General features: G+C 39.6%; 1 protein-coding gene across 4 annotated transcripts in view; it reads left to right on the top strand.

Annotated features, from left to right (window-relative positions):
- FBXW11 (F-box and WD repeat domain containing 11) overlaps window positions 1–13,795 on the top strand; it is a 141,470-nt gene that overhangs the window by 110,256 nt on the left and 17,419 nt on the right. For all 4 annotated transcript variants that reach the window (XM_025388363.1, XM_025388362.1, XM_025388361.1 and 1 more), the window contains one exon: window positions 3,306–3,443. In XM_025388363.1, coding sequence (XP_025244148.1) covers window positions 3,306–3,443 — 138 coding nt within the window. The remainder of the gene's footprint in view (window positions 1–3,305; window positions 3,444–13,795) is intronic.

Raw genomic sequence — 13,795 nt, 5'->3', positions numbered from 1 at the left:
TTAACGTTTTCAACAACTGAAGAAGAACGTAACTACCATTTGCTGGCACTATAATGAGAACTTACATAATCTCATTTGAACCTTAACAGTGGTTTTGAGGGAGTAGATATTACTCTTCCCATCTTTACAGCAGTGGAAGTCCTTTGCCGAAGTTGCTACTTGACCCAGGTATTTTCTACCACAGTGGGCTACCTGCCAGTTTTAAAGGTCTAGTTTTTCTAAAAAAAGACCTGGCTTATAAGCATTCAGGTAAAAGTCGAGGTCGTCAGACATCATGGGGGTAGTTTTTGAGGCTGGCGTAGTTGACAGGAAGTGCTGCTTTTTTGTGCAGGTGGCCTGGGGAATTGAGAAGAGGAACAGGGTTGGTGCGCAGCAAAGCAGTCAACTCCCTGCTCTGGCTCCGTGTCTCTTTCACGGCTTTTCAAAACAAGCTACACTTTGGGATTCAAGAAACTGATGATTTCTAAAACAGGCCTAGGTGAGGACTTTGTAAAATGACACATCAGGAATTGGTTGACAAACTATTTCTTTTAAAATGCAGAAACTTATTCGAGAAAAGTAGGCTTTTTGTAAGTGTTGAGAAGCTAAGCCATTTGCTAACTTCCGTTCAACTTAGAATGAAAATCTGGTATCTAGCAGAGCTTTTGTGAGGTCCTCTTCCCTAGCTCTTACTTGAGGGTTGGGGATAGAGAGTATAGCTCAGCCTTTATTGTTGTTGTCATCCTCTGTCCAGACATCTCAGGGGACTGATGTATCACAGGCTGAGTGTGTACAGAGGACCCTGGCTCCTCTGTGCAGTCTTCTCTGCTGCGTCTTCAGGGTTTTGGGTACAGTTAAAGATTGTAGCCACATCACCCACTTCTAGGAAACATTTTAGAGTAGTGGGAGAGCATGTAGGAAATTCTTTTTGGTATAGGGATTCCCCCCACCCCCTCTTTTAAATTAAAATAATTGTTTCCCCCTCAAACTCTCACGCGGTAGTAAATGTGCTTTTTCTAGTCATTGAAATATAAAGTGAAACAAAGCTACTTACTGCTTCAGTGTCATCTTAAAGCAATTGTATACCTCTTAAACCTAAGAACAGCTTGGTAACACCTGGCATATATGTAAAAACATATTATGTATTCATCTTTGTAATACTTTGGGTTCATATGAACTCATACATTCTGTAGCAACTCTGTGGGCCCCCAGAGGGTATAACGTGAACATTTGTAACCACTGCCAGGAGTCACTGGCCACAAAGTAGACTTGTTACCAGTACATCTGCCTACTAAATCAGCATTTTCCTGGAGTGCTCAGCATGCTGAGATGGCTCAATCACGATCTAAAAATACATTGTTTCTCTAAATGATTCCATGCGTTGAGTTCTGCTTAAGAAATGCCTGTATTCTGGACCTCTTTTTAAATAAAAAAGTTGCTTATCCGGACAGATCCGTTGTCTACTTTGATAGAGGTAGCAGAGGTGGTTGGGTTATGTTTTTTTATTTATTTATTTTTTTTTATTTTGAAGTGTGCTTTTGTATGTCTAATATTTTACCAAGTCACTAGAGATGATGACCCAGGCTAGGAAGTTCTGACTTGGTGGCAGATGGACAGATGAGTATTTCCCCTCTCCTGGCATCTCCATGGCACGTCCTTGCATCTCCTGGGCATTGGAAATACGCCATGCTGCCCTCACAGATGTGTATGGGAGCTCCTCAAGGGAAGATACCGTATTTCCAGGACTCTTGCTAAGCTCTGGGGCCACAAATTATAGAAATACTCACTTTTTAAGTATACGTGTATCGATATCTCCAACCCTCCATTTCCTTTTCTATAAAATGCAAGCAATGATTCCTGCTTCAGAGTTATGATTAAATTAGCTACAAAACATATAAAGTGAGTGGTATAGTGTTAGGAAAGCATAGTGCCTGGCACATAGCTTTCAGTTAATTTTAAGATTTTAGAGTACGCAGAAGGATACTACCTTCAAAATAAGAAGAAATACTTTGTTAGATGTCAGTAGAGCCAGTAATTAAGTACTCCTTTCTTCAACAAAGCAGATAATTAGACTTTTAGCTGTAGAGAAATAATTAGCTACTCAGAGAGAAACTATATCCTGAAGTATAACAGGTTATTGAAATCCCTATTTTCCCCTGATTTCAAGGATCAGGAATTCAGACTTTAGTTACTCTTAGTAGAGACATTATATCTTTTGAGCCTTAAAAATCACTTATATCTACTCCCAGAGGTTAGGTCTTCTGGTGCTCTGGGTATGACCTACTTCTTCACTAAACTTGGCCCAGTGGTCCAGGCTATAGAGCTCATTTTCTCCCTTAAGTCCTGCAGCACTTAGAATTTTTATCACTCATTTGGCACTTTTGGAATTGTTACTGATCTTACGTTCTGTGTGCACTGCCTCAAGAGGCAAGCCCATCCTGTTTTGTATTGAATATGTTAGTAGCAAAGTATGGGTTCAGAGTCAGAAAGAACTGAGTGTGATTTCCAGCTGGTCTGATTACTGATTTTGTGGCTGCAGGCAAATTAAACTCTGTTTTCTTGTTTGTAAAAAGGAAATAATAAGTACTTCCTCCTTCCAAGGTTATTATGGATCATTTAACCAAATAAACTTAGTTTAGTGTCTATCTATTCCAGACGCCATGGGCCTAGATATTGGAGTGGTGCTGCCCTGAATTCAGTATGTCTCCTGTTGATCTTTTTATCCTCAGTGCCTAGCACGGTACCTGGAATATATTAACATCTCAGCAAATGTTGCATGAATGATAAGAGGAACAAGAATCCAGGGCTAAAGTGTACCATTTTTACTCTACAGAAACATTAGGAAGGTTAAAAATGATAAATAAAATTCTTCCTATGTAGTTGGCTTATAGTAGTTGCTCAGTATCTTTCCTCAGTGATCAAGACAATGCTTTGTTTGGGTATGTAGATTGTCAATATATGCTTAATGATGGTTTTTAATTGGCATTAGGGAGCGACCCAATGAGTTACTATTTATTTGCGTGTTTTGGGTGCAAATGGCGTTCTTTAAACATACTGAATTCTGTCGAGGCCAGTTTTTTCAAGCCCAATCCAAAACTCATTGGAAGTCCTATGACAGTTGCCAGATGGGCAGGGAAAGTTTAAGAGAAAACATTGTTGGGTTAATGTCTTACTTGGAAAAGAGCATGATCCTATCCACAGACAGTTATGCAAACCAAGATTGGGGTATTGGTGGTATGCTGTTTCTGGAAGCAACGCCAAAGTCTGAAACCTAATAGAATAAGTTGATTCACAAAAACTCATCTCTTGTCTCCTTTTTCCCCTAGACTATAGAATCTAACTGGCGGTGCGGACGACACAACTTGCAGAGGATTCAGTGCCGCTCTGAAAATAGTAAAGGTGTCTACTGTTTACAGTACGATGATGAAAAAATTATCAGTGGCCTACGAGATAATTCTATTAAGGTGAATGACTGAATTTTATATGTATTATTTTTAGAATCGTGGCTATGTGTTAGACACTAGATGTGACAATCTTTCCATTTACTCCAGATTGGTTTTTATCTCTTCCACTCAATCTTGGCAGCTCTCGGTGTAGTTCTAAAGAACTAGAGCCAGAGCATTTCCCCGTAACTAATACAAGATCCTGGATTGTCTCACTTCTTATCCTTCTCTAAGCACAGTCACATTCTTTATTCTGTATTAGGTGTAAATAGAAAATATCCCAGTATCACAGGGCTCTTGGTGGCTTTGCCGGCTGGTAAGGGTATTGGTAGTTTATAAACCAAAGCCATTACCTTTTATGGTTTCTGAGAAGGACTCAAATAATAATACCACAGAATGATAGCAACTTATATTGTTTTCATTAACTTTTCAATAGTAGATAAACTGTATTATTTCTTATGTTTAATCTGATGGCTGATCTAATCTGATTTTATTTTACATTGTAGCTTATGTCCTCATATTTTAGAAAGCATCGAGTTTTTTAAATTTTGTAAAAAAACATAACTTACAAACAGGGAAGTTTGCTCTTTTGTTGTATAATTATGTGAGTTTTGATAAACACACAGAGGTGTGTAACTGTAATATGGAGCAGCTCTCTCATTCCCCCAATTCCCTTGTCCTGCCCTTTTCTTTTCCTGGACTTTTCTGCCTCTTTCCTGTGCTTACCCATTCACCTGTTGAAGGATGTTTGTGGTGTTTCCAGTTTCTTAAAATTATGAATAAAGCTACCATAATTATATACCTGTAGGTTTTTTGGGGAACCTAAATTTTTAGTTCATTGGGTGAAAACTGAGGAGTGAGGTTGCTGGCTCATATGGTAAGTGTATGTTTCACCTGCTAAGAAACTGCCTAGCTCTTTTCCACAGTGCCTGTACCATTTCACATTCCCATCAACAGTGATGAGAGTTTTTTTTTTTTTTGAGACAGAGTCTGTCTCTGTCACCTGCCTCCTGGGTTCAAGCAATTCTCCTGCCTTCCTACCTCACCCTCCTTAGTAGCTGGGACTACAGGCACGTGGCACCATGCCCAGCTAATTTTTTTGTTTTTAGTAGAGATGGTGTTTTGCCATGTTGCCCAGGCTGGTCTTGAGCTCCTGACCTCAAGTAATGCGCCTGCCCCAAAGTGCTGGGATTACAGGTGTGAGCAGCCACTGCACCTGGCCTGAGAGTTGCTTTTGTTCTGTATCCTTGTCAGCCCTTGATCGTCTCAATTTTTTTGATATTAGCCATTCTAATAGGTATGTGCACATACCTCATTTTGCTTTAAATTCGCATTTCCCCAGTGATGATAGTGAGCATCTTTCTGCGTGCTTACCTGCCATCTCTATATTCTTTGGTGAAGTTTCTTTTTGGATCTTTTACCCATTTTTAAAATGGGGTTCTTTTATTTTATTATTGAGTTTTTAGAGTTCTTTATGTAGTCTAGATACAAGTCGTTTGTTAGATATGTTTTGCATATATCTTTCCCAATTAGAAAATGAAAATGTCTTTTCATTTTCTTTTTATTAAAAAAATTTTTTTTTTGAGACAGAGTTTTACCTTTGCCCAGGCTAGAGTGCAATGGCGCAATCTGAGCTCACTGCAACCTCCGCCTCCCGGGTTCGAGTGATTATCCTGCCTCAGCCTCCTGAGTAGCTGGATTATAGGTATGCACCACCACGCCCGGCTAATTTTTTGTATTTTTATTAGAGACAGGGTTTTTCCATGTTGGTCAGGCTGGTCTCAAACTCCCGACTTCAGATGATCCACCTGCCTCAGCCTCCCAAAGTGCCGGGATTACAGGCGTAAGCCACCATACCTGGCTATCTTGTCATTTTCTTAAAGATCTCTTTTAACAGAGCAAAAAATTTTAATTTTTTTTTTTTTTTTTTGAGATGGAGTCTCATTCTGTCACCCAGGCTGGAGTGCAGGGGCATGATCTCGGCTCACTTCAACCTCCACCTCCTGGGTTCAAGCAATACTTGCGCCTTAGCCTCCCAAATAGCTGGGACTACAGGCGTGCGCCACCATGCCCAGCAAATTTTTGTATTTTTAGTAGAGACGGGGTCATGTTGGCCAGGCTGGTCTTGAACTCCTGGCCTCAGGTGATCTGCCCACCCAGACCTCCCAAAATGCTGAGATTATGTGCGTGAGCCACTGTACTTGACCGAAGATTTTAATTTTGATGAAGTCCAACTTACCAGTTTTTTCTTTTATGGATCATGCTTTCGATATTATATCCAAGAAGCCTCTCCCTGAACTCGTTGAATCTGTAAATTTACGTCTTTCATTACTTACATTTCAGTAGTCTTCCGCCATTATTTTTTCAAATATTTTTTCTGTACCAATTTCTGCTTTCCTTCTGAGATTCTAATCACATAAATATTAGATCAAAATTAGATATTGTTCCACATTGTTTTCAATCTTTTTTCCTCTCCCTTCTGGGTAATTTCTATTGGCCTATCTTCAAGTTGACTGAATTTTTCATCTCTTCATCTCTATTCTCCTGTTACCCTCTGCCCCATCAAGTGAGTTAATTTCAGCTATGATATTTTGCAGTTTCTATTTCTCTGCTGAGAATTTTCTGTTTTTCATTCGCCTCAAGCACGTTTCTCTTTATCCTGTGGAGTATAGTTAGAGTAACTGCTTAACATCTTTAACCATGTCAGCATCTGGGTAACCTCCAGCTTGACATCTGTTGATTGTCCAGTCCCCTGAGATTTTTCATTTTTCTTGATTTTTGTATGCCAGGTAATTTAAACTAGTATTTTGGGCATTGTGGATATTACGTTGTAAAGACTGTGGGTTCTGTTATAATCCTCTGGGGGATGTTTTTGGGTAAGTGTGTTTTTAAGCAGTTAGTCAACTTAGTTGGGTTCAGAACACAAGTTCTGTCTTGGCATCATCAGAGGGGTTGGGGGGATGGTTCTAATCTCTTTTCTACTGTTCAAAGCCTTTGCCATGCCACTTTGGGTCTGTCATGGGCTTTCACTACTCAGAGGTTAATCTGAGGCTTCAGCAGTGCTTGAAATATCAGCTCAGCTATACAGCCTTTGCTGTGCTTGTTCAGTCTGTTCTGTGCATATACAGCTCAAGGGTAAGCCCAAGTCATGTGTTGTTTGGGTTCTTTTATTTCTAGTTCTTTCCTCTTGGTTTTCCCTATGTCTCTTCAGCTCATAAGTACACTTTTTTTCCTTTTCCTCTGGCCAGAAAAATTGGGTCACTCTTGGAATTTTTGTTATCCTTTCCATTGTTCTGCAGTTCATCTTCATGACTGGAGCCATGAGCCCTATGAGAAAAGAGAGAAAAGAAACCCCCAGGGATCTCTTTTTCCAGCCCCTCTGCCTAGAAAGGGATTTCTTTCAGAACTTTAGCTGCATGTATTGCTATTTCACTATAGCTTCCTGGTCAGGGCCTGCCTTTGAGTGAAAGCCACAATAGAAAGAAAAGAAAAAGCCGGGTGTTGGTGGCTCATGCCTGTAATCCCAGCACTTTGGTAGGCTGAGGTGGGTGGATCACTTGAGGCCAGGAGTTCAGGACCAGCCTGGCCAACATGGTGAAACCCCGTCTCTACTAGAAATACAGAAAATTAGCCAGACGTGGTGGTGGGCAGCTGTAATCCCAGCTACTCGGGAGGCTGAGGCATGAGAATTGCCTGAACCCAGGAGGCAGAGGTTGCAGTGAGCCAGGATCACACCACTGCAATTCAGAGCAAGACTCTGTCTCAATTTGGAAAAAAAAAACAAAAAAAAAAAACCACACACACAAAGAAAAGAGAAAACAACAAACAAAAATAATGGCAAATTCACCCCCATGCGGATTGTTTCTTCACATTTTGACCCCTTGCCACATCTGCCTTCCCCCTGACTTTTCAGAGTTCTCAACTAGTTTTTATCAGGAGTTTTTAGTTCTAATCAACTGGAGAGATAGGTTGCAGTGGGCTTTCTCCATCTTGGCCCTGTTTTCTGTTATTGTTCTACTTTGGGTGAAATAAAGCTTTTCTGCCTTTTTTTTTTTTTAATTTTTATTTTTTGTTTGTTTTTTAAAAAGTGAAATAGTGGAATTTTAGTAATTCAGCTACCTAGGTCAAACACACTCTGAGTTATAGAACATAAGAAACTGTTCTGTTGGTTTCCTATGTGTATGGCAGTGATTGCCAAAAGATATTCTGTGGATGTGAATCTAGAGGATGTTAGCAGGCATTCTAGGCAGAGAATAATGCCTTCCAAAGAAGTTTAGATAACACTACATGCTGTGTTTCCAGCTTAGAAATTCACAGGATACAGTGGCATATAAAGGCTCTGAGAATGCCTACAATAGAAACACCCAGTGTTTCCCAAGTTCCAAAACTTATTTGACCACGGAACTCTATTTTTAATTTTTTTTTCTTTTTTTTTGAGACAGAGTCTCTCTGTATTGCCCAGGCTGGATTGCAGTGGCACGATTTCGGCTCACTGCAACCTCCACCTCCTGGGTTCAAGTGAGCGATTCTCCTCCCTCAGCCTCCTGAGTAGCTGGGACTACAGGTGCCCGCCACCAGGCCTGGCTAATTTTTTGTATTTTTAGTAGAGATGAGGTTTCGCTATGCTGGCCAGGCTGGTGTCAAACTCTTGACCTCAAGTGATCCGCCTGCCTCGGCCTACCAAAGTGCTGAGATTACAGGTGTGAGCCACTGCTCCTGGCCCACAGAACTCTATTTTTACGTATACTTGATAGCCCTAATCTGTGGCTACCAGTATCTCTAGAAAGTGTGACATATGCTACTATTTAATACTGGTAGTTTTTCTTTAAGAAATAGATAAGAATGGTTTATAACAGCCTTGTCAAAGCATAGTCTGGCTTTGGGCTTGGAATTCATTTACACTAGATGTATTTTCAAAAGAATTCTCTTAATTGTGGCACACCCATTTGATTTATAAGACATAGAATAGTAGAGCAGAAGTACGCTTTGAAGAGATTATCTAGACCAGTGGTTGGAAACCTTTTTTTACCTTATTCTGCACCAATCCTTGATCACTAATCACTTTAAAAATAACTCAGGTTCCATTAGGTCAGAAATTAAAATCAAGCTTTGCTATTGTGGAAAGATATTATACTTCAGTGTCTACATCATTTATAAAATCTTGTTCATTTGCAGTAAACTATAGAGTCACTGCAAATTATGATGGTATTGTTGTACATGTCAAGAAATAGGTGCACAGTCTATTTTTAATAGTTCAATCTTTGAAAACATTCTCATCTCCCATGAAATATCAACAATATCGATAACTTGGAAACACTGGAAAGATTAAAAGAAGGGAGTGGGTTTGATATGTAAGAAGGTGCTGCTTGTCCTGACAACAAGTAAAAATCCGAACAAACTGAAAAATCAGCCATTCTATTCAGATTCGTAAGAGAAGTGAGGTCACAGGAGAAGCTGCTGCCCCACAAATTGGAGAGACAGGCAAATACAGAGAATCATAACTCACTGGCGCAGAAACATCCACGAGAACCAGTGCCTAGGTAGAGTAACCTGAACTGTAATTGAAAAATTGCTGGAGGTTCAGTGTGGGACAAGTCTGAGAAATATAAACTGAGGAGGAGCCAGTCATCAGGGCTCTCCACCACACTTTTGTGAGTTTTACCTCCAAGAGCTCTACTAGGTTCTGTCAGTGATTATCACAGAAAAAATCCCCTTGTGTTTCCAGCAGTGGGGAGGGAAAATAAACCTTTTTACCTATACTAGGTTATTCTATACTTCTTTTTTTTTTTTTTTTTTTTTTTGAGACGGAGTCTCGCTCTGTCACCCAGGCTGGAGTACAGTGGCGCGATCTCCGCTCACTGCAAGCTCCGCCTCCCGGGTTCACGCCATTCTCCTGCCTCAGCCTCCCGAGTAGCTGGGACTACAGGCGCCGCCACCTCGCCCGGCCAATTTTTTTGTATTTTAAGTAGAGACGGGGTTTCACCGTGTTAGCCAGGATGGTCTCGATCTCCTGACCTCGTGATCCGCCCGTCTCGGCCTCCCAAAGTGCTGGGATTACAGGCTTGAGCCACCGCGCCCGGCTATTCTATACTTCTTGACAAGGTCTACCTTCAGTAGGAACTGCTTAGCCAGAGCCTAAAGTGCTGAGATTTTATAGAACCTGGCTGACCTGGTAAGAAAAAAACAAACACAGTGAACTCAAATTAACAAGAAAAAAAACCCAAACAGTCCCATCAAAAAGTGGGCTAAGGACACGAATAGACAATTCTCAAAAGAAGATATACAAAATAGTCAACACACGTATGAAAAAATGTTCAACATACGAAAAAATGCTCAACAAACATGAAAAAATGATCAGAGAAATGCAAATCAAAACCACAATGTGATACCACCTCACTCCTGCAAGAATGGCCATAATCAAAAAATCAAAAAACAGTAGATGCTGGTGTGGATGTGGTGAACAGGGAACACTTCTGCACTGCTGGTGGGAATGTAAACTAGTACAGCCGCTATGGAAAACAGTGTGGAGATTTCTTAAAGAATTAAAAGTAGAACTACCATTTGATCCAGCAATCCCACTACTGGGTGTCTACCCAGAGGAAAAGAAGTCATTATTCAAAAAAGACACTTGCACATGCATGTTTACAGCATCACAATTCACAGTTGCAAAATTGTGGAACCAACCCAAATGCCCATCACTCACCGAGTGGATAAAGAAACTGTGATTGATGTATATAAGATGGGATACTATGAAGCCATATAAGGGAATGAATTAACAGCATTTGCGGTGACTTGGATGAGATTGGAGACTGTTATTCTAAGTGAAGTAACTCAGGAATAGAAAACCAAACATCATCTTGTTCTCACTGTTATGTGGGAGCTAAGCTATGAGGACGCAAAGGCCTAAGAATGATGCATTGGACTTGGGGGACTTGGGGGGACAAGTGGGAGGGGGGCGAGGGATAGAAGATGACAAATATGGTGCAGTATATACTGCTTGGGTGATGGGTGCAGCAGAATCTCACAAATCACCACTCAAGAACTTAGGTAACCAAATACTACCTGTACAATAGCTTATGAAAAAATAAAAAATAAATTTAAAAAATCAGTAAAAAAATGAAAGGCTAGAAATTAATACAATGTCTGATCATACCACAAGTGGATATAAACTAGAAATCAGTAACAAAAAGAAGCTGGAAAAATTCCTAAATACTTTAAGATTAAGTAACATAATTCTAAAATAACACATGGATCAAAGAAGAAATCTCAAGAGAAATTTTAAAAATATTTTGAGGCTGGGCACAGTGATTCACGTCTGTAATCCCTACACTTTGGGAGGCCGAGGTGGGAGGATTGCTTGAGCCCAGAAGTTTGAGACGAGCCTGGGCAACATAGGGAGACCCTGTCTCTACAAAAAAATTAAAAAACATTAGCTGGGCATTGTGGCATGCATCTGTAGTCCCAGCTACTCAAGAGGCTGAGGTGGGAGGATCACCTGAGCCCGGGAGGTCAAAGGCTGTCATAAGCTGTGATTGTGTCACTGTATTTCAGCCTGAGTGACAGTGTGAGACTTTCTCTGCTCCTTCCCTGTGTGTGCACACATGTGTGCGTGTGTGGGTGGGTATAACTAAATGAAAATGAAAACCCAAGTTATCAAAATCTGTGGGATGCAGTGAAAGCTTAGAATTTTATAGTTTTGAGTACATATATTAGAAAAGAAGACAGACTAAAATCAGTCATCTAAGCTTCCGCCTTAGGAAACTAGAAAAAGAACAGTTTAAATCCATAGTAAGCAGAATAAAAGAGTTAATGAAAATTAGGGCAGAGATCAGTGAAATTGATAACAGGAAGTCAATAGAAAAAATTAAGGAAACCAAAAGATGTGTCTTTGAAAAGATGAGTAAAATTGATAAGCTCCTAGCTATGCTAACATAGGAAAAAAGAGGACTTAAATTCCTAATATTGAAATGAAAGAGGAGACATCACTATAGGTCTCATGAGCATTAAATAAATAATAAAATAATATATCTACAAATTTGATAATTTATATGAAATGAATTCATTCCCTGAAAGACACAATCTGCCAAAATTGACATAAAAACAAATAGATAATCTGAATAGGCCTTTATCTGTTGAAGAAATTGAGTCGATAATTAATTACCTTCCAAAACAGAAAGCACTAGGCCCAGATGGGTTACTGGTGAATTCTGTCAAACATTTAAGTAAGAAATTACATCAGTTCTCTACAATCTCTTCCAGAAGATAGAAGAAGAGAGGATATTTCATCACTCATTCTATGAGGCCATCCTTACCTTAGTACTAAACTAGATAAAGACATTCTAAGAAACCCACAGACCAATATCTTCATGTTTAACCTTCAGAAGTTAATTAATGTAATCCGTCATATCAATAAGCCAAAGAAGAAAATCACGTCAATATATGCAGAAAAGGTGGTTGACAAAATTGAACACTCTTTAATGATAAAAACCCTTAGTAAACTATGAATAGAGGGGAACTTCCTCAACTTGATAAAGAGTATCTACAAAAAGCCTATAGCTAACATTCATACACAGTGCTGAGAAATATGAAACTTTCCCACTAAGATCAGGAATAAGACAAAGTTGTCCCCACTCACCACTACTTTTCAACATTGTATTAGAACTCCTAGATAACACAGTAAGTCAAGAGGAAATAAAAGGTATACAAATTGAGAAGGAAGCATTAGAACTGTCTTTGCTTGTAGATGACATGATTGTAGAAAAAAATGAAAGCATCAACAAAAAAAACCTCCCAGACCTAATAAATGATTATAACAGGTTTGCCAGATACAAGATTAATATACGTAAGTCATTTGCTTACCCATATACCAGCAATGAACAAGTGGAATGTGAAATTAAAAACACAATAACATGGCTGGGCGCAGTAGCTTACGCCTGTAATCCCAGCACTTCAGGGAGGCCGAGGTGGGTGGATCATCTGCGGTCAGGAGTTTGTGACCAGCCTGGCCAACATGGCAAAGCCCCATCTCTTCTAAAAATACAAAATTTAGCCAGGCATGGTGGTGGGCGCCAGTAGTCTTGCTACTCAGGAGGCTGAGGCAGGAGAATCGCTTGAACCTGGGAGGTGGAGGTTTCAGTGAGCCGAGATCGCGCCATTGCACTTCCAGCCTGGGTGATAGAGTGAGACTCCATCTCAAAAAACACAATAACATTTATATTAGCATCCCCCCACCAAAATGGAATACTTAGGTATAAATCTAACAAAATATGTATAAGATCTATGTGAAGAAAACTGTAAGACTGATTAAAGAAATCAAAGAACTGAATAAATGGGGAGAGACATTTCATGCTCATGAGTGGGAAAGACTATTGTGAGGATGTCAGTCATTTCTTCCCAAATTGGTCTGTAGGTTCAATGCAGTCTCAGTCAAAATCCCAGCAAGTTATTTTGTGGATATCTACCAGCTGACTGTAATGTTTATATGGAGAAGCAAAAACCAGCATGATATTGAAGTAGAATAAAGACAGAGGACTAACACTACCGTACTTCAAGAATTACTGTAAAACTGCAGTAATCACAATAGTGTGGTGCTGGCAACAGAATGGACAACTAGATCCATGGAACAGAATAGAGAGCCCAGAAATATATACCTTCATAAGTATAGTCAGCTGATCTTTTGCAAAGGAGCAAAGACAATACAGTGGAGAAAAGATTGTGTCTCCAACAAATGGGGCAGAAGCAATTAGATACCATATTGCCTCCCTTACCCCTAAACAATCTAAACACGGATCCTGTGTACTTCACAAAAATTAACTCAAAATGGATTAAAGACCTAATTGTAAAACACAAAACCATAAAATTCGTAGAGTATAACATAGGAGAAAATCTAGATGATCTTGAGTTTGTTGATGACTTTTTAGATATAATACCAAAGGCATGACCCATGAAATAAAGAATTAATAAGCTGGACTTTGTTAAAATTAAAAATTTCTGTGAGAGACGTTGTCTAGAGAATGAGAAAACAAGCCACAGACTAGAGAAAATATATGCAAAAGACATACAAAGAACTCTTGAATCTCAGCAGTAAGAAAATAAACAATTAGATTAACCTGATTTTTAAAAATAAGACATAGACCTTAACAGACATCTCACCAATATACAGATGGCATATAAGCATGTGAAAAGATGTTCCACATTGTAAGTCATCAGGGAAATGTGAATTATAACAGTGAGACACTACTACACACCTGTTAGTGTGGCCAAAATCCAGAACACTGACAACACCCAATGCTGGCAAGAATGTGGAGCAATAGGAACAGGAACTTTCATTCATTGCTGGTGGAAACAGAAAATGGTACAGCCACTTCAGAAGG

The sequence above is a fragment of the Theropithecus gelada genome, chromosome 6 (genome assembly GCF_003255815.1).
Source record: "Theropithecus gelada isolate Dixy chromosome 6, Tgel_1.0, whole genome shotgun sequence".
NCBI classification, from domain to species: domain Eukaryota; kingdom Metazoa; phylum Chordata; class Mammalia; order Primates; family Cercopithecidae; genus Theropithecus; species Theropithecus gelada.
This window is presented reverse-complemented; position numbering and strand designations above follow the sequence as displayed.